The sequence below is a fragment of the Candoia aspera genome, chromosome 3 (genome assembly GCF_035149785.1).
Source record: "Candoia aspera isolate rCanAsp1 chromosome 3, rCanAsp1.hap2, whole genome shotgun sequence".
Taxonomy (NCBI): domain Eukaryota; kingdom Metazoa; phylum Chordata; class Lepidosauria; order Squamata; family Boidae; genus Candoia; species Candoia aspera.
In genome coordinates this window covers 200,463,369-200,487,950 of record NC_086155.1, presented here as the reverse complement: position 1 = coordinate 200,487,950, position 24,582 = coordinate 200,463,369, and the positions used below count along the sequence as shown (strand labels likewise).

At 42.2% G+C, this 24,582-nt stretch overlaps 1 protein-coding gene across 1 annotated transcript in view; it reads left to right on the top strand.

Moving 5' to 3' along the window:
• KCNQ3 (potassium voltage-gated channel subfamily Q member 3) overlaps nucleotides 1-24,582 on the top strand; it is a 125,240-nt gene that overhangs the window by 97,160 nt on the left and 3,498 nt on the right. The window contains exons 4-13 of the mRNA XM_063300277.1: nucleotides 1,919-2,091; nucleotides 2,657-2,809; nucleotides 3,422-3,532; nucleotides 6,001-6,096; nucleotides 7,336-7,430; nucleotides 9,474-9,497; nucleotides 19,225-19,412; nucleotides 21,397-21,499; nucleotides 23,232-23,363; nucleotides 24,475-24,573. Coding sequence (XP_063156347.1) covers nucleotides 1,919-2,091; nucleotides 2,657-2,809; nucleotides 3,422-3,532; nucleotides 6,001-6,096; nucleotides 7,336-7,430; nucleotides 9,474-9,497; nucleotides 19,225-19,412; nucleotides 21,397-21,499; nucleotides 23,232-23,363; nucleotides 24,475-24,573 — 1,174 coding nt within the window. The remainder of the gene's footprint in view (nucleotides 1-1,918; nucleotides 2,092-2,656; nucleotides 2,810-3,421; nucleotides 3,533-6,000; nucleotides 6,097-7,335; nucleotides 7,431-9,473; nucleotides 9,498-19,224; nucleotides 19,413-21,396; nucleotides 21,500-23,231; nucleotides 23,364-24,474; nucleotides 24,574-24,582) is intronic.

Genomic DNA, 24,582 nt, shown 5'->3' with positions numbered 1-24,582 from the left:
CCAACCAGTTGAAGTCCAGACATCTTAAAGTTGCTAAGGTCGGGAGACATTGGCATAGATTAACTGCCTATAGGAAATAGATAGTTAGAATACAGCTTTAGTAGTAAAATACTAATTTCTGAAACAGTTGAAGGCATTTATAATTTACAATTCCCATGCTTTTGCAGGGGTGGGGGTGGGAGGTAAGCTTTCCTTATTTAGTAGAATAAATGTTTCCCCCAGCCACTGAAGGGAGATACAAAAAAACAAAAAGAAAAACCAACCAACTGTCCAGGTTTCCAGTGCTATGTCTCTTTATTGAGCCTGGGCCAACCTCGTTATTTGTAGTTCAGAGAAACTACAACTCATGAGAAGTAGGCTGAGCTGAGAGAATGGGACCAAGAGAGCTTTCAGGCCTGAGATTGGACTTGATCCTAAGCCCCCCCCTTCAACCCCCCCATCCCAGTCTAGCACCTTAATAACCACACCAGCTGTGATCTTAGAAAGCTTCTGGGCTCCCTCTTGAAATCCAATAAATTCAGGTGTTTCCATGTGTTTAGGATGCTTGCTTGTTTCTTCAATCATTAACTGCCTGCACAATTTGAAAGATATTGCAAGAGTGCCCACTGATTAAAACCTTTGCTCTAAAATATTATTATGGTGTGTAGAAAAGAGTGTTGTTTAGATGAAGCTGGGTTAAAAAAACATACAAATAAGGGGCCCATGTGTAGAAAAAAATGAATCCTTCTAACTACAACCATGCAGGTCATTAAAAACATCCTCTCCTTTTTTTCACTAACTGGAGGAAAGATGTAACATTTTATTAGACTTTACACTGAAAGGGACCTGAATGGGAGAACATAATCCGTATTGAGTATAATCAGTTTAGATTTCACTCCAGTTTGCAGTGTGAAAAATGAAGCCACTTCGGTTCACATTTGTGATCTGATTTTTGTAGGGTTAAGTTGAATCAATTCACTTCAGATTTACATTTTGGACTGTCAAATTGATTCTGTAAAAGTGTGGGCACTCCTATGCAAAATTCAATTCAATCACCCAAGGCATGTCAAAAGATGGGGGTTCAATCACATAGCCATGGTTACTATCCTGACTTTTTTGACCCTCAAGGCATCCAATTTAATTTGGTGTGGAATCTATTCAGAAAGTCAATTTGAAGATTGAGTTTGAAGGAGTAATTCAATCAAATCCAAGCTTTGCATGGCTTTAATAAGGAGTTTCATATAACGGATGGCTGAAGTTTCACCCCCAAATTAGTAGACATCTTGGGGAATTAATTCACAGGTAATTTCCACTGCCCTAGAGTGTTCCATCAAAAGTTAATATGGATGCATCAGGGCTTGGATATCTCCCTTCAGTTTGAGCTCATTAAGACTCTCCACATCCCCAATTAAGCAAAATCCAGTGGCTAAGGTGACATTTGCTGAGGGACAGCATGGAATACATAGAAGACTCAGCCACATGACCTGCCTAATTCCCTTAGAGTATCTTGTTGATGACAGGATGATACAGTTGTTGTCCAGTTTGACAGAAGATTCCATTGGCTGCCCAACCATCTCTGGAGTTAGAAAGGTGGAAGAAAAGTCCTACGTCTTCCATCTGAGGCTGCAGTACCTTCTGGGCTAAGGCTGGCATCCTCCATTTGGCATTACTTGCAGTTGGTAGAAGAATAGTATTGACAAAGTCTTGAAGGTGTGTAGGTTACAGGATCATTATCCTAAAACAACGTATGCAGATAAACCTGGAAACAAGGAAGTTAAATGAACCTGAAACAGATTTTTTTTAAAATTCCCAAAGATGGGTAGAAATCCTGTTGTCATTGTTCCATCTTGATACCATTTAGGTTTTCTAGACCCCAAAATCAGTCCTGGTTCTTCATCCTTTTTTTTGGTCAAGACTTGTTCCCCATCCCTCTCCACAGATATCTTTGTACTGATAGCCTCTGTCCCAGTGGTAGCTGTTGGCAACCAAGGCAATGTCCTGGCTACATCGCTGAGAAGTCTCCGTTTCCTCCAGATCCTGCGGATGTTGCGTATGGACCGGAGAGGTGGCACCTGGAAGCTTCTGGGATCAGCTATTTGTGCACACAGCAAAGTAAGAAGAGAAGGCTAGGGAAGAAGAATGGGATGAAAGCGATACAGCCACAAGGGACAAATTATCCATGGAAGCACTACTGCTGGTCCAGATTGGGTGTTTGTAGTAGCTTTGGAATCATTGCTAAGGGTTGGTGTAAGCATGGACCCACACCTCTGTGGAGTGTCTACTGACAAGAAACCTTTGGATCTACTCCATTTTGTTCTTTATCACTGCAGCCCGCTCCTGCGCTAACCTCTCATGCCAGTTTAGACAGCAGGGGTAGGACTGAGCAGGAACAGTAGATGCTTCTATTTCTTGTCAGTGGCAGTCAAGAAGGGGAGGTCTGTTATGCAAAAGAGAATGAGAAGCAGTTAGCAACAATGTGGGTGAGAAGGTAGGACTCATGGAGAGTCTTTCCGAGGTTCATGAGGGGACTTTCAGAGGTTCTTGCCCAAAGCAACCCAACCTCTTGGGGCAACCAAGAGTTCCTGAGGTCAGGGACTTTGTAGACTCAAGTCCCACTGGCCCCACTGGCTGGGTTGGGTGTTTTCCTTTTGCTTATGGCAATGTGTTTTCCTCTTAGGAACTCATCACTGCCTGGTACATTGGGTTCTTAACCCTTATTCTCTCCTCCTTCCTGGTTTATCTGGTGGAGAAGGATGTGCTTGAAAAAGATGAGGATGGAAAAGAGACAAAAGAGTTTGGAACCTATGCTGATGCCCTTTGGTGGGGACTGGTCAGTATCCACAGTGATCATGCTGATTTGAGATTTTGTTTCAGATTTTTCACATGAATATTGCAGAATATTTCTAGTTCATGGGATTTGTACTTATAATTTTATTGATGGATATTGTTTGCATGGGCTGTGTTCATACCACATCACTGAACCAGGTCAGTTAGTCCTGGTTGTGTAGTTTGCTAAGTCTGGCTAGTGTTAATGTTGATGACTGTGGGTCTGTGTGTGGGGCACAACCCAGCCCACTTGGTTAGTTTATGGTTTGACCTATGGTGGATACCCAGAAAATGGGTGAATTCTGCAACCCAGTGTGTCTTGTAGACTCAGCCACTGGGTGGCGTGGGAGGGAAGGAGGAGAAACATTTTGCAGTCTTGAGTGAAAGCAAAACTTGCAGAGTGAATTTCCTGCACCATATTCCAACAGACTGAGAATCTTATGGACAAGCCTGGGCAATAAATGTCCAGTGCTCTTGAGGGCATAGTTCCTCAGACCAGTAAGGTGAGATGAAGAGTCTGGGAGTGGACTGGGACATCTGAAAATGCCAAGGAATCATTCTTCTTGCCCATTTGCTTTGTCTTTCTTACAGACTGTCCCAAACATTCTCCCCACAGATTACGCTAGCAACAATCGGCTACGGCGACAAGACGCCTAAAACATGGGAAGGGCGCTTGATTGCAGCAGCATTTTCCCTTATTGGAGTTTCATTTTTTGCCCTTCCAGCTGTAAGTTTCATCAATGAACTCATGAAAGATAATGTGATAGAGCTGGTGCCATCTTGAAATCTTCCTTGCAATCTCTCAAATTTTCTTCCTCTGCAAAAAAACAAAAAAAACAAAGGCATCAGTTTGTCTAACAGTGCTTGAGAATTTCTTTCTAATTTCTCTTTTAATCTTGGAGGTGGTGAAGGAGGCTACTGCTGGTGTTGCTGGCCTCTGTGATGTGGCTTTCCACCTCTCTGGAGCCCCCCTGGCTGCCCAAACTTTTCGATCCAACAAATCCCCAAGAGATGGTTTTTTTTCCTGGCATCATCCCTCGGGATTTAATGGGAAGTCAGGGAAGCTGCAGACTGCTGGTAAGATTGTGTAATGAAACAGTGAACAAACAGCACATCCTATGGCCACTAAATACGTTCAAGAATGCCCCTCTCCATTAATAAGAACTCCAATGAAATTTGCTTCTCTTTAGAAAAAAAATTAAAAGGAAATTATTCCAATCACATTGAAGAACTTATAGAAAATAAAATTCAGCAAAAACATGCCTAACACTACATGAAGTGGTTGGAATAAGAGGCCACGTATCTCCCATTCAGCCTGAAAAGCTTTCTATATATTTAAATTAAAATCTCCCAAATCCCACAGTTGAGGTGTCTGAGGCATGACCTTGTAGGGTTATCTGAAGCAAGTTGAACTCTGTGACTCCTGAGGAAGCGGACAGGATCCTCCATTCTGTGAGCTGTTAGATTCAGGCCCCTTCTGGATGGTTAAAGCTGCCTGGGAGGTGACCTGTGGTTGGGTCTATGTGGTGGTATCTGCTTCTCTGAGGGAGAGGATGGTCCCCTCAGCCTTGAAGGACTTGTGGTGCTTCCATTAGTTAAGAGACCATTGCTGGACCCAACCATCCTGGGCAATTTTCATTCATTCTACAACACCCCCCCTTTTTTTTTAAGGGAAGGTGGTGGAGAGGATAGTCATGCTTCAACTCCACAAGACCCTGGAGGAAATGGATTATCTAAATCCATTTCTATCTGGTTTGAGGCCAGGATTCAGTACAGAGACAGCACTGGTCATGCTTGTTATGACCTGTGGCGGAGCCAAGATGGGGACGGTACATCCATCTTTGTGCTCCTTGATCTCTCAGTGGCTTTCAATACTGTCAAACATGGATTTCTTTTGGACTAGAACTGGGGGTTGTGAGTGGGAGGCACTGTTTTGGGGTGGTTCTTCTCTGTGGCCAGTTTCAGCTGGTGTTGGCAAGAGGGGAGAAATCATGCCATGGCCCCTCACTTGCAGAAGGGAAAAAGAGGAGGCAAGACTTCACTGTTATGAAGGGGGGAAGACTTCACTGTTATGAGGGCCAGGAACAGCTATAGGTGGACTAATCAAGCCATCATGAAAAGTGTACTAGAATCCTAGGGCACACTTCCAGGACATAGTGGAAAGCTCATCAAACTAAGCTATCCATTATTTATCCATGTGGGAACGCACAACACTTCTCGAGGAGGACAAACACTTCAGAGCATTTAAAGCAACTGCAAAGTGAACGAGGTGGGGGTGCAAGGAGAGTTTTCATCCCTTCTTCCTGTTGATGGTCAAGAGACAGGAAGAGAAAGTAGGATTATGGAATTGAACAACTGGGTAAGAAGATATGGTCAACCAAAAAAGATTTGGATTCCTAGTCCATGAACTATATTATCAGAAACAGGGACCTCTTGTACAGGAATGGATTGGACTCCATGAGGACAGAATAAAACGTGCTTGGCAAAAGCCTTGGGAACCTTACTAAGAGGGCTTCAAGTGAAACCAGAAGCAGGAGAAACAGAGACATGCACACAGAGACCCAGGTAGAAATTTGCTGGACATTAGGAACATGGATGCACATGATGATGGAGGAGGTACTGTATGACACAGGAAAGTGTATTCAAAAGTTCTCAGCATGTAGTAGTAATGAAGACTAGTAAACAATGACTTCCGCAGTCTCCAGCGTCTATACGTCCTTACACAGGATACGGATAATAAACAGGAGGAACTAGTAATTCTAACACAGGGAAGTAAATGTGACCTGATAGGTATCACCCAAACCTGGTGAGATGGCAGCCATGAGTGGAACATTGAACAAGGGATACTTGTTCAAAGGAAAGAGTCCTAAGAAAAGAGAAGACAGAGCAGAGTGAGGAAATTCACATTCCTGAATGTGGAAGCATCAACAACAGCAGATGGTGACAAGGCTGTCCCACATGGCCTATATTTTCCCCACATGTTCTTTTATTTGCAGTTTTGATGAGCATTCCTAGCATCATATATCACTTTCTCCAGGTTTCATTGTCCCATAGTTGGCTCATGCTCTCCTGAAACATTAGGAAAAGCCTGATTCCTACTCCATGTTGCTTGGGTACTCAGAGGAAGACCTCTTCATCTCAAGATTTTTGACGATATAATATTTCAAGTGTTGATTTGTTCATCTTGCCTTATAGGGCATTTTGGGTTCAGGGCTGGCCCTAAAAGTCCAGGAACAACATCGCCAAAAGCACTTTGAAAAAAGAAGGAAACCAGCAGCAGAACTCATACAGGTTTGCACTTCCTGCTTTTCCGTAACATGTGGTTGGAAGCATGCACAATGCCCATACCTTTGAAAGCCACAGGAACTGACTGGTCTCAGATCTCTTGGCTGGGAAGTCATCAGTTGCTTCACCCTGCAAGAATGCCCCCCTCCAATCATTGTAGAGAGTTTTTTTTTCCCCAGACTGTGGAAAGGTGAAAAAAGGGGAGAAACTGCCCTCTTTCTTTGTATTTGTTTTTGGGTGGAGGTATAAGGAAGGGTTCGTTCCAGCTTCTTATCTATCATCTATCATAATTTTGAAGTTTCATAAAGCCTTTACTTTAGCTAGGCTGGACGCATTGCCCTCAGCAGTCCTTTTCAGACGTTTTAAGGGTACTCCCATGCACCTTCGGCTATGTCCATGTGGAGACGGTTCAGTAGAAACCGTAAGCCATATGCTATTATATTGTTCCCTATATAAGGACTCTAGACAAAGCCTTATATATCCATTACTGAAGAAATTTCCAGGTAGGGAGAGTGACTTCTACCTAATGCTACTTCTTTTAGATAAGGACCTGAAAATATCCTCCCAGGTTGCCCAGTTTTGTGCTACCACCTGCACAATACGTCGCACCATCACTTAGATTTGGAATGTTTAACATAGTATTTTATTTTAATTCATTTAGTATTTTTATTTTAAATAAATGTTGGATCATAGTATATTGATTACTTTTGTTTTTACATACATATATGTATTAATGTAAGATTGTTATTATGTATAGTTTTATTGTGTCTGGCCTTAGGGCTGTAATAAACGTGATTGATTGGTATAAGGAACTGCACTTGGGAGCAAAGACAGAATGTGTTCTGGCTTCTTTTGGTGGCCACCATGATTCTCTCTTCTAGAATTGTGTAGTGCTAAGTCACCTTCTGAGAGGGACCTATCTTCTGCTAGTACTTGAGCTCCAAGTTCAGGAGAAGAGGCTTTTGACTCAGCAGATAACCTGATATCTTATGCGTGGTGTGCCAGAGAAAGTCATATATATGCCCTAGTTTTCACCAAAGTGCTCTGAAGCCTCACTTTGCTTTGCTGGTTGGGATGAAGGATGAAGAATCAGTAACAAAACCATCTTTTCCCTCTTACCTTGCTCAATACTTAGATAGAAATCTATAAAATTTCTCTGTGCCATTTGCTTACTAGGCATATGCATACATACACACACAAGGACCCGCATTTCTCTGAGCATGTCACTTCTCTTGCGTTCCCTAGGCTGCCTGGAGGTACTACGCTACTAATCCTAATAGGATGGATCTTGTGGCCACATGGAGGTTTTATGAGTCTGTTGTATCATTCCCATATTTCAGGTAAGTTCAGTGCATTGGGACATCTTTGGTTCAATGACTCACCTTTAACCCTTAGCTTATTTGAAGGGTAGTCTAAGTCAAACTGGAGAGGAGGGCATGTGAAAGGACCAGCTTTGAAATGGGGAAGTGGGGGAAGAGTGTTGTTATCCTATAAAGACCCCTTCTCCAATTCCTCCTTGCTACCTGAGGATTATGGGAGTTCAAGTCTAGCATGTCTAAAGGACCTCAGTTGGGAAGATATTTTACATTCTGACAGTGAATGGGTTCTTTGTATGAGGATCCTTATGTAGCCAGAACACCATGGCAGCAGGATTGTGGACTTCTATGCTTGAAAAACCATAAAAACATGGTTTGGCTTTGGCATGAAACCTTCCAAGCAGGAATCTCAAAAGAAATCAGTGAGGCATTAGCAGTTTGTGGCGATGGAATGCTGACCGATTGCTGGGTGTGGAGGAATGTATTAAATGCCCTCAAAAAATGAATCTTGGCTGGCTGGAGCCTCTAAGAAGAGCCCTCCACAGTGCAGTGGAGTGCACAGTGCACAGGACTCTCCTGTGGATGCTTTTAAAAAGAAAGTGCCCAGTTTTGATGAGCCACTCAAATCTGGAACCTGAAGAGAGTTGGACAGTTTTTAGAAGTGACACATGTACCTAATGATCTCAGGGATCTCTTATTAGATCAGGATTTCTCAACCAGGGTTCCATGGAACTCTAGGGTTCTGCAAGAGGTCACTATGGGTTCCCTGGGAGATCATGATTTATTTTAAAAAAATATTTCAAATTTGGGCAACTTCACATTCAAGAGGTAAGTTCCATTCTTTATGTTTAGTTGAAGAACACCGTTAATGCATATATACAGGCCTCCCCATGAAACAAATACAGGAATTTTGTAACTTCTGGCCTATATTTGAGCCTGAATGAGCCGGGGTTCCCCGAAGCCTGAAAAATATTTCAAGGACTCCTCCAGGGTCAAAAGGTTGAGAAAGGCTGTATTAGAGTATTACAAAGGGTCACCCTGCAGGCTTAGGAGGTAGATGGCAATTGGGGGGGGGGAAGTAGTTGAAAAGGCATAAAGAAGCTAAACTTTGTGATAAGGGAAGAGGGTTCAGATCCTCAGCTTAACGTAGAGAGGTTTGTACTGTAAAACTACATCCGATAAGATAGCAGTCTTGATTCTCAGCAAGGCACTCAGATCACTTATCCAATCCACATACCCACATTGACTGCCAGGAGATAGTACGTGGCTGGCTTTGTCCTATCTGGGACTCTTCAGGTGTATGTAGGCATGCAGAGCCCATATGTCAGTGCGTGCTTGCAAGGTGATGCCTGCTCCTTAGAGCCATAATAGTTTACGCCCATCTAACAAGACTAGAGTAGGAGTAAAATGGAGCTGTGTTTCTTTACTTCACATATTCCTCTTTGATTCTTCCATTGGCCATCGCCCCTTTCCCAGGAGAGCTTGTGTATAGAGAAGATAGCAGATGTGATGACGTTCCCCCAACATGGACAGACTCTAAAGACTCTTCCCATCCCTGTGCTTTTATGATTTCATAGAGTTGTTACGAAGATAAAAGGGTCACATAGTGACCATGCACACAGCCATAAGCTGCTTGAAGGAGGGTGAGGTATCACCATGATGCATAAGGACAGGGGTCCCCAGAATTGAGCAGTAGAAGACGTGTGAGTAGAATCCTTACCAGCTGAGTTTGCACCACAGGCTTAATGAAACCAGTGAAAGATCTAAGAGTGGCATTTGTACCACATGCAAAGCTTGGTTCGTTTTAACCTGGTTTTGCCTTACTGTATCTCAGCCTATTGTGTGAACCGAAACCATTTGATTAATTCACAGTGGAACGTATCATTCAAACCCAGCAAATGTTTTCATCGAGTAACCAGGTTAATTCTGACATGCAAATGTAATCACTAAGTGTCAAAACCAGTAGGGCTAGTTTTCCTTGAAGTTTAGCATCCTACGAAGCTCAACATACCTCCTTTTCTTATTGCTTTTCTCCCACTGTCTCCTCTATTTCCAATCTTCCCAAAGGAAAGAACAAGTGGATGGAACCAGGTATGCTTTTCATATCCTCAGTTGGTCGCTGTTCCTTCTAATACAGCAGCCATTTCTAAGGTGGCTTCCTGCAGATGAGTTATGGAGGTTGGGGGAGGCAATGCTACCTCTTACCCCAAAAGTAAATAATGAGTAACATGAGGTCTAACGTATTTGTCATTTCTTAAACAATTATCATGAAAAAAAATCAGCAAACAGCATGCATTCGTAAAAATTGAGTACTGGTTCATTTTTTGTACCACTTTTTAAAGTTATTCTAGTCAAATTGCTAATTGTGCAACAAAGTAACTAGCAGAGCATCCTACATGAGATTCCAGGGATGGACCACTAGTGAAACAGAAGTTCACGGCAGTGAGATTTTAAACTATTTTTTATTTACACCCCCCACCCAATTTTTTTTTAAGAGAAACTATGCCACTTCTGACTAAATAAATCCTGTTTCACTAGTGGTCCATCCCTGCAATCTCCTCCCACCCCAGCCAATGTATATGGGGCTAGTTATAAGATATATGATCAGATGATGCCCTGCAAGCTAAATTCAGTCCACCAATTATGTGTGAAGTCTAGCGCTGTGATCTATAGATTTGGACAAAGTGGTGGTGGTGTGGAGTACAACTGAAGTCACACTCTCAAAGCCCTACTCTGTCTTTACATTAGTTTTTCCTGTGACCAAGGACAATTAATTATTATTATATTCACAAAAGAAAGGAAACTGGTTAAATATATTCCAAGTCTAAGGGGACCTCCTGACATGTTTGAGAGTATCAACAGCCTTTGAAGATTGGGGCTGTGAAGTCTACATATTCCAGGACACTTGCTGGGCCTCCACAGAACTAAACTGAATTAATATTAAAATTGTCCAGCAAGCTTGTGAATTTAGTAACCTCTCTTTAGAGCTTACATGACAATTCTGAAACCTTTTCTAATTGTATCTGACTTTTTGGAATTCTTACAAAATGTTAGTGAGCCATGTTGGCTAGGACTAACAGAAGTTGAGTTCTTGTAGCAACTGAAATAAGGTAGGGTATACCAACCATACATTATCTTAGAGAGTTACTAAAAGACAGTAGTAATATTACTGGGCTATTGAAGCCTGATCCCTGATTTGGAATGAAGTAGCTGTATCGTAACTTTCTACAACTGGATTCTTTCAGATATGATGGGACTGTAGATCCCAACATTCTTAGCCAGTGTGGTTATCACATCTGAAGGACACCAGCCTTGGACAAACAGCTGTATATGCCAACCTCATGGGAATCCTTCATATAGGATTAATATTTGCATAAAGCATGGATATTTACAATCAATGTATGTTAACAATTCTGGACTGAATCCTAAGATAATTTAATAATGGTATTTTTAGAGTGTGCTGCTTTGACATATAGCCTATAGGCAGCAATGGGCTTGTTTTATCTGGATGAATTACTTTTGGCCAAGCTGGCTTGGAATTCTGGGAATTGTCTTCCCAGCGTGCTTGGAAGATCCATATTGCAGAAGAGGTCATAGAGAACACATGGCTTGAGAGACTCATTGTAAGGCATATAGTTCTGGAAAAAGATTAAATTGAATCAGAACTTCTAGTCTGGGACAGTTACTGACTGTGGGCCATTTTTATACCTGCATTACTCACATAGTTCTCATGGCGCCTTGTGGTTCCATTTGGCGATCTTATTATCTTGGGACATCTTACCCTAAAGTCTGATAGATTAGCTTGATATATTTAGTGGGCTGTACTTATTATTTGGTGGGTGATCTGACCTTTCCCATTGCTTTCTCCTCCAGTCATTTTATCCAACTCATCCTCCCTCCATCCAAACTACAGGCATTTATACAATGGCATGCTGATTTTTCTTTCTGACCCATCCTGCTCCCCCATTGTTATAAAAATGTAGCAATGTCATAGTATTTTAGTACATTGGAATACCATGGTTTAAACACCGTGTCTAGCACAACCCATTTAGAGAACAGTGCACTAACCAACAGTGACCTGTGACTTTCTGTACACTTAGGGTGACTTTCAATTTTCAAACAATAACCATACTTCCTTCATATTTACACTTGGCATGTAATACGTAAATGGGGTAACTTGTGCATCTATCACTAGTGAAGTGTGAGTTTGGCTGTGACAGGGATTCTGACTAAATGGATCTGCACATAAGAACTTGAAAGATAGATTTCCATTAAGTGATTGATGAGCAGGTTGGGATCCTCATCTCTTCTGCCTATTGCCTACTGACTTTGACCCACATTCTTGTCCCCACTGTGACTTTCTCCACCCCATTGTTCTTTGTTCTAGCATAAATGGGTTATACTAGACATGGTGTTTAAACCATGGTATTCCAATGTACTAAAATACTATACATTGCCCCTGTTTCTCCTTAAACTCTGCCTCCACTCCTCCCCTTGTCTCCCCAGCCTGCTCTTTCTTTCTTATCCCCCACTCCATTTTGTGGATCTAATCCCTATTGTATCCTGAAATATGTTGCTACAAGAGTCATTTATTTTTTGAGTTAAGTGAAATCTCCCCCAAGTCCAGCTCAACTCCTGAGGACCTCATGGACTTATCCATGCTGCTTTCTTGGCAACAGTGTCCATGTGGTTTGCCTTTACCTTTTTCTAGGATATATATTTTTTTCAAATTCCTGATCTACCCTACAGCCCTGAGACACTAACCAAGTCTGACCTTGCTAAGCTGTCTTAAGATTGTCCAGAGTTGGCTATCTGCTGCTATCTGCTGTGACTTTTGATTATAATTGTTGCTATAGATACTAAACCAAAGAAGTTTCTGGGGATTTCTTTTCCAGATGAAAACCAATAATGCCCAAAGGACAACCAATTACTTTTCTTTCTTCTTGATTTCTGTTCGTACTTCTAGAACCCAATAAAACCTTCAGGTGGAATTGTGCACAACATTTTGAGTTGCATTTCTTTGCAGCATGACTAATCAGGAGTAGTTCTGGGTGTCCAGAGCATTATATAAATGTGTCTGATGTACTTGCAGTAAGTCAAACTCATTTCAAAGAAAGGTGCAGTTCATATTTGGGGATCTCAGCAGGGTTGAAAAAGAAAATCTTGCTAATGGGGTAAAAATCAGTTCTGATTGTGTTTCTGGGCTGCAAAGGAAATCTAAGACTTCAGCCACTATATTATGTTCACTACTATGCTTCTTCCCTCTTTCACCTTCCCAAAATAAAAATAAATGATTTAACAACTTGAGGAGAGAGACCTGCTTTGCTTGGCCTTGTCACTTAATGGTTTGATGTTTCTATTTGTTACACCCAGACATCCTTTGGTTACAACTTTCAGAACTCAGACAGTGAGCATGGGAATGCTGGATTTCCATGTGAAGAGTACCTTGGAATTAGCTTCAGCACGTGTAATCTAAAAGTTTATTCAAGTCTAATTGTGCTAACACTTTGGCGCCAAGAACTTGGCACCCATCCCAGATAGTCATATTTGAAATGCTTTGTGGAGAAATACCTATGGACGATTGTACAGTTTGTATAGATTGTATAGAGCCAGTTCGGTCTAGTGGTTAAGGCAATGGGCTAGAAACCAGGAGACCGTGAGTTCTAGTCCCGCCTTGGGCACAAAGCTGGCTGGGTGACCTTGGGCCAGTCACTCCCTCTCAGCCCAAGAGCCAATCAGGCATGGTAGGAGAGTTCTAGTCCCGCCTTAGGCAGGAAAGCTGGCTGGGTGACCTTGGGCCAGTCACTCCCTCTCAGCCCAAGAGCCAATCAGGCATGGTAGGAGAGTTCTAGTCCTGCCTTAGGCAGGAAAGCTGGCTGGGTGACCTTGGGCCAGTCACTCCCTCTCAGCCCAAGAGCCAATCAGGCATGGTAGGAGAGTTCTAGTCCCGCCTTAGGCAGGAAAGCTGGCTGGGTGACCTTGGGCCAGTCACTCCCTCTCAGCCCAAGAGCCAATCAGGCATGGTAGGAGAGTTCTAGTCCTGCCTTAGGCAGGAAAGCTGGCTGGGTGACCTTGGGCCAGTCACTCCCTCTCAGCCCAAGAGCCAATCAGGCATGGTAGGAGAGTTCTAGTCCTGCCTTAGGCAGGAAAGCTGGCTGGGTGACCTTGGGCCAGTCACTCCCTCTCAGCCCAAGAGCCAATCAGGCGTGGTAGGAGAGTTTTAGTCCTGCCTTAGGCATAAAAGCCAGCTGGGTGACCTTGGGCCAGTCACTCCCTCTCAGCCCAAGAGCCAATCAGGCATGGTAGGAGAGTTCTAGTCCTGCCTTAGGCAGGAAAGCTGGCTGGGTGACCTTGGGCCAGTCACTCCCTCTCAGCCCAAGAGCCAATCAGGCATGGTAGGAGAGTTCTAGTCCTGCCTTAGGCAGGAAAGCTGGCTGGGTGACCTTGGGCCAGTCACTCCCTCTCAGCCCAAGAGCCAATCAGGCATGGTAGGAGAGTTCTAGTCCTGCCTTAGGCAGGAAAGCTGGCTGGGTGATCTTGGGCCAGTCACTCACTCTTAGCCGAACTCACAAGGTTGCTGTGGGGGGAAAATAGGAGGAGGAAGGAGTATTTGGTATGTTCGCCACCTTGAGTTATTTATAAAAATAATAAAGGATAAAAATTAAACAAACAAACAAATAGTATTTGTCATTAAGTGGCAAACCACCATTTTCTCTCCCTGAGCTTAAATGGAATACTGAAGTTAATACTGAAATAACTGGATTTGTTAATGCAGAGGATTGTGTGTATCCATTAGATGTCTTGTGTATTTAAGATCTGGTACACTTGGTACTGAAAATAACGTAAGAGATGGTAAATTGTTCTGCTATTTGAAACATTTATTCAGATTATATGTTAATATATTACTGTTCTGTGTTTTGATTGTGCATCACTCATGGATTGCTGTTTTCCTTCCTTTGGCTTTCTGACATGCCAGAATAATTACACTGTTGATTTTTTTTTTTCTATTTTCCATTTTAAGAAGACAATGTTGCGTATTCATTTTCCCAGTTACCACACTGTTCATATTGCTCATGGTCACTCACACCTAAGTCACCTCCTGGTTGGATTATTGCAACGTGCTGTACATGCAGTTGCCCTTGAAAACCACCTGGAAACTACAATTGGCCCAAAATGCAGTGGCGTTGGTAGTTGGCATTCCTCTCTACGCCCACATGACACCTCTACTCTGGGAGCTGCAGTGGCTCCCAATAGGCTTCCAGGAGCTATTCAGGGTGCTGGTTTTCATGTATAAAGCCCTTACATGGCATAGGACTGGGTTGTTTGTGGGACTGCCTGCTCCCAAGGATATCTTCCCATCCCAGACACTCCATCAAGGAGGACACGTTCCAAGCCTCCTCAATGAAGCAATGTCCTCTTGGGGACCCAGGAGGCATGGCTTCTTTGTGGCACTTCTTCTTTCTCTTGAAATGTAGCAGGCCAAAGGTACATAAGCTGTGATTCTGCTTTTGCTCAGGGCTGCTCAGCAAGCTTACAATGCTTTGCTGGGAGCTCAGTGTACACTGTTTTATCATTTGCATGCTAATAAAATTACGTTGTATCTTCAAAGTGATTTGGCTGCTTTAGGTGAGCCAGGTTTTGGCCCCAACAGATTACGGGTTTTGTATGCCACCCAGAGTCACACTGTGTCACTTAGGCAGCCCTATAAATGCTACAAACAAACAAACAAATAAATAAATACATTTGCCTAACCACATCTGAGAGGGACGTGGTGGCGCTGCAGGTTAAACTGCTGAGCTGCTGAGCTTGCTGATCGGAAGGTTGGCGGTTCGAATCCGCATGACAGGGTGAGCTCCCGTTGCTAGTTCCAGCTCCTGCCAACCTAGCAGTTTGAAAACATGCAAATGTGAGTAGATTAATAGGCACCGCTTCAGCGGGCAGGTAACGGCGTTCCATGTAGTCATGCCGGCCACATGACCACGGAAGTGTCTACGGACAAATGCCGGCTCTTCGGCTTTGAAATGGAGATGAGCACCACCCCCTAGAGTCGGACACGACTGGACTTCATGTCAAGGGAACATTTACCTTTACTTTAACCACATCTGAATGTAAACCCATGTTTGATTCCATTTTCAGAGCCCTTTTGACTTGACTGGCTACAAACATCTAATTCTCCGAATGTATGAGGGTATTGCAGTCCATGGAGCGAGTGTGCTTTCAGGCTTGACAAACCTCCATTTGCCATTTAATGGGCATTCAGCTTTAATGGAAAACTTCCCCTCTGCCTTTAGTCAGTTAAATTGAGGGTTTCTTGTAGGAACAGATTACTGGTCACTGGTCTGGTTGGCTGGTCTGGTTGAGAAGGAGGGAGACCTTAGGCTAACCAGAGACTGCTGGAGGGGGTGGCTATAATAAATTTAATTAAATCGCCTTCACCATGATCATCACCATCATCATCATCATCGGACAGGCATGGTTTAACCCATTTATAGAGAATTTCTGCTCTGAATCTCAAGCATTGCCAATTCAGGCAGGTGCAATTGAAAAAAAATGAGGGTGAGGTGGGAGGACAAAGATGGCCTAGATTTACAAAAGAGAGCTTGGAGGAGATGAAGAAATGGAAAAGGTTGGGCTGTCTGGCTGAGTTGGTTAACATTTTTGCATGAAGAAAGGGTTGCCAAAGAGGTTCATAGCTCTGAGGTGGGTCTTGGTCTTCTTAATTTGATTAAGAAGCAAATTCCGTATAACGGCCAAGGTGTCATGGCTCTGACAACATATTTTATTCAGAAGTGCTTCTGGATGACCTGCTGTTGTTTTACCAGGATACAGCAATGGCTGATACAAATGGGAAGAAGCTGAGGGGATATTTGTACAAAGAACTATTTACTCAGCGTATATATTCAGGAAGTCTAAAAATGAGACTATAATTAATAACCAACAAGCACAACTTATCAGAAAGATATTTGGGCTAACAGTGACACAAGGCAATCAAATCATCACTTGGTATTCCATGATTACCATTCAGATTTTGTTAACTAATCCAGAGGTTTTAAGGTATACACATCTGTAGAACACAATGGCCTACTCGACTTTAGTAGAAATAGGAAGACATGGGGATAAAAGAAGGTTAAGAGATAGAAAGGTGAAGGATCTTGCAGACACTTGAGTTCATGACTTCAGGCAAATTAGAAGATGGGGGTCATGGAAGGAGTCTTGGAGAACACCCCATTTCTCTGCTGGACTAGAGTCCCTTTGCAAGTTGACCAGATTGCCTGTTTCCTGTCCTAGTGGATAAGGATGCTGTAGGATTGAGCAATTCTATCATGAGGATAGAAAGAGAGAGAGGAGGGTTGCTCTGTTGAGGAAGCATCTTCCTCCCACTGTCTGGATCAGATGAGGGCTATTTTTATCCTTTCCTGGGGGAATTTAGCAAATTAGTGACAACCAAGTTCTCACTTCAGGATTTGAGAAATCATCAAGAAGCTGTCAGAAGAAAAGGGGGGAAATTTGCATATACTGTCTCCTCCTTGGTCTGAAGAGGGAGGGAGGGAGGGAGGGAGGAAGCAGGAGATATTTTAGCATAGTGATTAGTGGCTCTCTAATTATAATGCAAACCGAAATGCCTTATGTAAGTGGTCAGATTTGGCGACATTACCAAGGCCTGGTGAACCTGGATGCTGGGATTACAGATTATCCCAGTGTCTCAAAAGTAGCCTATTCCTTTTACATCCAACATCAGATTCTCATTTTGAAAAAGATAAAGCCCAAACTAAAATCTGACAAGAATGAAGAGAAGCAATTGGAATGGTCTTGGAGGAGGGATGAAGTAGAGCTCAGAGGCTTGATGGGTTAATGGCTTTCTTGCTGGCAGGATCAAGGGCTGCCAAAAATTTTGTATTTGCTTAATTTTCTTGAGGAATAGAGGCAGATACCTTTCTATTAAATCAGCTATTGTTTGACTAGGACCTGGCAATCAGCAATGCAAATGGAAAGAGACTGGGGTGAGAGGGGCGTAGATGCACAACATAGCTATTTGGGAGAATCAGCCTTTGGCCATCTTAATGTCATTTTATTTCCCTACTGAGCAGAGAGCTCAGAAGGGTATTTTTGAGAGTCTGTTGCTCCACTGCCAGGCTAGGATCCCACCCAGACTTATTTCATTTTAGCAAATAAGAGTGCTGTGAACAGTATTTGGGTCCTTTCACCTTAACCAGAGGATTCAAGCTCCTGAAACGGTGGGCCAAGTTAGTGAACACAATTGGAGGGTGGGCAAATTAGGTAACATTTGGCACAATCTTGTATGTACTGCTTGGGAAGGTCAACCTTGGGTCACTTTAATATCATTTTATTCCCTACCAAAATTTGCTGAAGATGGGGCTCATGGAAGGAGTCCTGGAGGACATCCCACTTCTCTGCTGGACTAGAGTCCCTTTGCAAGCTGACCAGATTGCCTGTTTCCTGTCCTAGTGGATAAGGATACTGTAGGATTGAGCAATTTGCTGCAAACAGAACTTTTGGCCCTTGACCTTGACCAGAGAAGAGAGGCTGTGCAAAAATTGGGCCAAAGTAGGGAATATAATTTGGAAGGTCGGAAGAAATTCCATAACACCACTTACCTGTCCAGTGGCAATTTGAAATTCCTCCATAGCATGTGCTGTTTTGTATTTCCTGCAGAAGTTTTTAGTGTCCTGCTAGAAGGAATGGCTCACTGCTGTGAAGGGAGGTTGAGCCACTGAATTCATTCTCTGACATCGGAGGACCAGAACCGCATTGTGCATCCAGGCCGCTACCAGTCAGAATTGTGAATTCCTCAGTGGCAGTGCGGAAATTTTGTTTGGCTTGTTTAACCTAGCTGTTTCCTGACATTGACACTGAATGTAGCCACCATAAGCCATGTTTAAAGCACTAACCCTTTGTGGATACAAGTTCTACTGATAAATATATATGATTATGTCTAGTAAATTGCATATTGAAAGCCTCTAGGGCAGTGTTTCTGAACCGTGGCAACTTGAAGATGTGTGGACTTCAACTCCCAGAATTCCCCAGCCAGCCATGAATTCTGGGAGTTGAAGTCCACACATCTTCAAGTTGCCAAGGTTCAGAAACACTGCTCTAGGGGATGGTGTTGATTACTCTATTTAGAGGCTGGCAAAAATCTAAGTTATGTATTGGCTTCATAAATGTTGTCAGCTTAGCAGTGTCCTTCATATATCTTTGCTTAGAATGTAATGCACTATATACACCAGGCATGGGCAACCAGCTTTTGTGGGCTGGGTATCAGAATGTGCTCCCCCAATCAGCTGGAGAGACACAGGCTAATTCGGGCAGATGTGATGAAGTCACGGGAAGGAAGGAAGCAATATTTTGGCCTGTGCCTTTGTCTTTTTGTTACTGGAAATGAGAGCAGGAGGTGTCTGGCATCCAAAGGACATCTGCAGTATTTCCATCCTTAAACTGAGCATCCCCCAAATAGCAAAAATCATACTGTAGAAATGTAGAAAGTGGCAAAATTTTGGTGGTGTGATACCAGGGTGGGAATATTTTTGGAAGGGTATAAAAGACAAGAGAGGGCTGTGCCCCTCAGAAGCCTTCTACCTAAAACCTCTCCTTTTAAAGTAAAAAAAGAAAAGAAAAATGCGCACATACACGCCCAAACCAGCCATTTTTGCCATTGGATTTCAGTGGCCCAATTTAAGGGAGCAAAGGAGTAGGTTGTGTATCACTGGCTGGGGTTGCCCACACCTGAGGTACACCTTGAGATACGAACCTGATTTAAAATGAGGGAGGGGAAAAATGATCCTTTTCCTTATCTTTTTAGCCAAAAGCTGGGTCTCCTGGATCGGGTTCGTGGTAGCAATACTAAAGGAAAGCTATTTACTCCTCTGAATGTAGATGCAATCGAGGAAAGTCCTTCTAAAGAATCTAAGAACGTTGTCTTGATTAACAGAGAGCGTCTCCGTACTGCATTCCGAATGAAAGCTTATGCATTCTGGCAAAGCTCAGAAGGTAAACACATTTGTGTGTGTGTGTGTGTGTGAACTTTATTAGACTGTTTCGCCAACCATCTGCTTCATTTTTTTTTTTTTTTTTGCTGGCTTTCTTTCCGAGTTGACTTGAAATGGACCGTTGCGCTGTTTTTCTAACACAAGAAAAATAATATTTGATAGGACTTCCAGGCTCAAACTTTTACATCTGAGAAACATTTTTCAGAACAATATAGTCCCACTCATTGGTGGCTTTAGTTCACTCTTGGCTTTTGACATTCAATCCACTCATTAGTAACACAATCATTCTACTGATGGTTGATGTTTTGGAATGAAATTGTGGACTCCTGTCCAGGATTCAGTTCTTCTTTTCAGGTTCAAATTCCAGCATGACCTTTATATCCAATGTAAGGGACTCTGGATGGAAAAAAAAATGTATGAAAAGTATGGGGGACATGGTGCATTATCTTCTTAAATATTGCAGTGCTGCAGTGAAAATGTCATGTGCGTGAATGAGGAATCAGGCTGTTATTAGAAAGCCATTTTCAAGGTAAATGGCAGCATTCTGTATTGCTCCAGAAGGCAGGACTAAACTAATGGTCTTAAGTAAAACAGTGTATGTCTTTTGATTGAGTGTGGCAATAAACTTGATAGGAAGCCCAGTTTGACATCAAAAGCTTGTTTCTTGGAAATGTGGTTGGCCTCCCATCCTGGATGTTTTCAAATAGAGATTGAGATCTGTTGAGGATGTGTGGGCTCTGAATTTTCATCACTGAATGGTTGGTTAGATTAAATCATGTGAGAAGCTTAGAGTCTCTCCCCACCCACCCCCATGTTGCTGACTCCAGCTAGCATGATTAATGGTCATGTATGCTGGGCTTTCTAGTTCCGCAATATCTAGAGAGTTCTAGATATCTGTTTGTTCTCTACTGCTTAATTAGATGGACCACAGTGTTTCCAACTTTAGGATTCTAAACCGTCTCACAGTTCCAGATTAGATGCAAAACAAAATACATTTCAATATCTAGCCTTAACACCAATAATGCTACTTTATATGCACATAAGGAATAGGTGGGCTTGACAGTGCTTTTGAATATTGTTCCCAAAACAGCAAAAAAAAAAAAAAAAAACACTGGAAGTTCTCATTGGTGGGAGGAAGAATTTTTGCACTAACTTTGCTACAAGGTGGTGAAAGTGTGTGTGAGTGTGTAGGTCTTTCCTTGTAGTCTGCAGTCCCATTAGTTTCTCAAAGATAAGTGCTTTGAACAGGAAGACTTGTTGAGAGTGGGACACTGAGCCTCAAGGGTACAAAGCACTTATGTACAAATGTACAAAGTGTACAAAGCACTTATTTTTGAATCTTTCTATCATCAGCCTCATTTTCCAGATTCACGTAACTGAACTGTAAGTTGTCCCTGACTGTCTCTGCACAACCACAGAAGTCAAGGAAAGGAGGCAGCTGAGCGCACCTGATGAAGTAGCTGCATGATTCTGAAAAAAAGAGGTGGCTGCTTTAATGATCCAAAGAGAGGTCTTTTGTCTGTGCTCCTGCCTATTGAAAAGCATCTCTGTTAAAGGATGTATACAGAGATACTGGAAAAACATGCAGCCCCAAGAGCTGTACCTCTTGCTTTCTTCATCAATAAAAGTAGTTCGAAAACACCAGCAAGAGAAATTTTCGAGCGTCCTGGGAATAAGGTGGAAAAACTCAGGAAGAAAGTTTTAAGGAAATCGGAGGATAGATTTTGACATAACATTAGCTTGATTCCATGTAAGTGAAATGGTGGTACCCAGAATAGGTTGGTGTATTGAATCCAACAACTCATGTTTTTTTTTTTTTTACTCCTGTGTCTGTGAATTGGAGAATGTTCAGGATCCCAGGTTTTTTAGGTGATTCCAGCCTGAAGAAGACATACTGTGACAAATATCGGGCGAGCTACTTCACATTGTTCTAATCTCTTCTGCATCTGGTTTGTCTATGTGGATCCATCTGGTCCACATTTTAGATGCTGGAACAGGGGATCCTCTGGCAGAAGACAGAGGATACAGCAATGAGCTTCTCATGGAAGACCTGATCCCCACACTGAAGATGGTCATCCGAGCTGTTAGGTAAAATTTGAACTGCTTGCCAATGCTGTGTGTGTGTGTGTGTGTGTCTGTGTCTGTGTGTTTAAATCAGATTACAGTTTTGAAAAATTCAGTTCAACAATGGAAATCATTTATTTTTCAAGCAGCTTACAGTAAGGCAGCTTTCCCAACCTGTTGCTTTCCAGATGTGTTGGACTTCAGTTCCCATCTTCCCCAGAGTTGGGGTGAGAGTGACAGGTTGCAAAAACTGGTACAGAGTATATGAGTGTAAATCCACCAACATTTGATTCCTTCTTTATTGAGGGTCAAACACATGGGGAGATATTTTGGGGTAAGTAGTGGGCAAAAATGCATTTGAGCTCAAAATAGGCTATGTCAAGCTGCAACCCATGCTTGAACCAAAGCAGAAGTACTCCAAACGGTTTGGAATATAGTCCAGATGCTTCCGCCAAGTTGGAAGTATGTTTTGAATTAGAAACAGCTGTTTTGGGGCACTTCAGACAGTGAAACGTTTTGAGTTCAAAATGTCTTGCACAGCTTTTGTGACATTAACTACTAATTTAATTGCTTTAAATAATTAGTTTTTATTTTAAATGGCTATAGTGACTGTATCAGCTGATGTCCTCCTTACCTGCTCCCTGCTAAGAATAGTTAGTTTGGAGAGCATAAAGGGCAGGATTTTTAACTGTAATCCATTATGAATGGAACTTATCAACAACTGGGCTAGACTTGGTGTCATTGCTGTAGCCCATTAAATAAATTAACTCATATTTATTCTCAGTGTGGTTTGTAGCAAACTGCTTAAGGAGGCTGTGTAAACCTTGCTTTGAAGGTTTGGTCTGAAGAGGATTTAATCAAATCACCCCTTTGAATCAAAACTTCAGATCTATTCCATGCATCATATCAGATGCTTTTAGATCAATTTGACAGCTGATACACCTTTCTAATCAGTTGGATCTACCCATTCAAATCAGCAGTGTGAATTAATTGTCTCAACTTATCTCAACTGGAATAGCATTTTGGCTAGATTCCCATATTCTTACTCCTTGATTTAATTGTTTGTTATTAACCTACATGGGAATTCTTTGGCTGGTTTTCATTTTATTATCTCTCTTATTAGTTATTAATTACACTTTCATTTAATATTAATAAGGCTAGTGTTCTTAGTGTTCTTATTAGTTTTTCCTCTGAGGGAAGTCTTAATGTTTGGTAAGTATTTCACATAAACGGTTACTGTTAGAAATGGCTAATCTTTATTATTTTACATGGTTTTCTGATTATGCTGTATGTTTTGGGTGTTTTTAAGAAAAACACCCAAAACATACAGCGTAATGAAGACCCAGCAGAGTGAAGATGGTGATGGTTAGTTTATTGAAAACCCCATTTCAGAACAGTAGATGCCGTTTACAACTGAGATTTCTTAGAGAAACAGCACCATAGAAATCTACTTGGCACAGTCAAGTAGAGATTTGCCTATGGATGCAGAAATCATGAAGCATAAAATGACATCCATCCATCTGAGGCAATTATGCGAAGGTTGCTACTAAGCCAGTGGATCCAAGTTCACATCTATACATTCTTGAAGTTCTATCATTTCTATACATTCTTGGAGTTCTAGATGGGCTTGAAGTCATCTCCAGCTTGTGCTCAGCTGAGGTCAAGATGGAGCATCAGGGATTCTTTGTATCTGAACAGGAACAGCAAACCAGGCTCACACAGAAGCACCTTTTCTTCAATTTTTTTCTTGTACCAGGATACTACAGTTCCGCCTCTATAAGAAAAGGTTCAAGGAGACTCTGAGGCCTTATGATGTAAAGGATGTGATAGAGCAATATTCAGCTGGACATCTTGACATGCTTTCCAGAATCAAATACCTTCAAGCAAGGTAAGATGGCATTGGTCCCATCCGTGCACGAAATGTGGAGATTATATTGGGAGGGATGGATCAGAGTTTGGCCTAGATAAGGTGATAGGATCGCCAATGCAAGCACCAGGGGATGTTCTAGCAGCGGCAATGTCAACTCAGAGGGTGTCACTTTTATAAGAAATTGATGGCTGTGCAACAAGGGCATTCTTACACAATCAAGACTCTGGATTTTTATCTCAGGCTAGGTTATGCTTGGTCTGTGTTCACATAACACATTGAATCACACCAATTATAAATATTACTTAGTTTTATTCTTTGTGAGTTTCACATGTTTGTGTGTGTAGCTTAGTATTTTGAGTAAACCTAGGTAGGTTGCTTAGTTTATCACTCAGTGTGCTATGCAGGCCCAGAAATGGGTTAATTCAGGAACCAAGTTAGGAGAGCCATGCAGACAGGATCTTATAAAATCCAGTGACCCAGCCACATAATAGCTGGTTATGTTTTGCATTATTTTTCTATTCACTTGCCAAGGCCACCCAGTGAAGTCAAGGCAGAGATGATGGATGGATGGATGGATGGATGGATGGAAGGAAGGAAGGAAGGAAGGAGGGAGGGAGGGAGGGAGGGAGGGAGGGAGGGAAAGAAGAAGGAATATTTTTGCTAATGGTAATTTCTTGTAAAGAAGATCATCTTTCTTTAATATGGTACCTTCATATGCTTTAAGACTTCAGCTCCTAGAACAGCATTTCTCAACTTGGCAGCTTTCAGATGGGTGGACTTCAACTCCCAGAATTCCCAGCCAGCTTGAGAAACACTGTCTTGGACATATTTTAGCCAACATGCCCATTAGCTGGAAATTCGGAGGGTTGTAATTCCAGCACATTCAGAATGGCTAAGGTGGAGAGGACTTATAGATGTTGGTGGAGAATACAGGTGTAGGAACCATCTTTTCATCAGATCAAATGGGAGATGACCTAATTGTCAGGTATATTTATATTTGTTAGACTTATTGGCCAAAGATGAAGTTCCAATTTAAAAAACTAAGTCCTTGGAACAGGCTTTTGGGTTATACATTATATAATATGTCTAGATGTAGGAGTCCTTATGTTCTATTTTTATCTCCTTTCAGAATAGATATGGTTTTTGCACCTGGACCTCCATCTACCCCCAGACACAGAAAATCTCAAAAGGGAGGAACATTCTCTTACCCTTCGCAGCAGTCTCCAAGGTGACATTT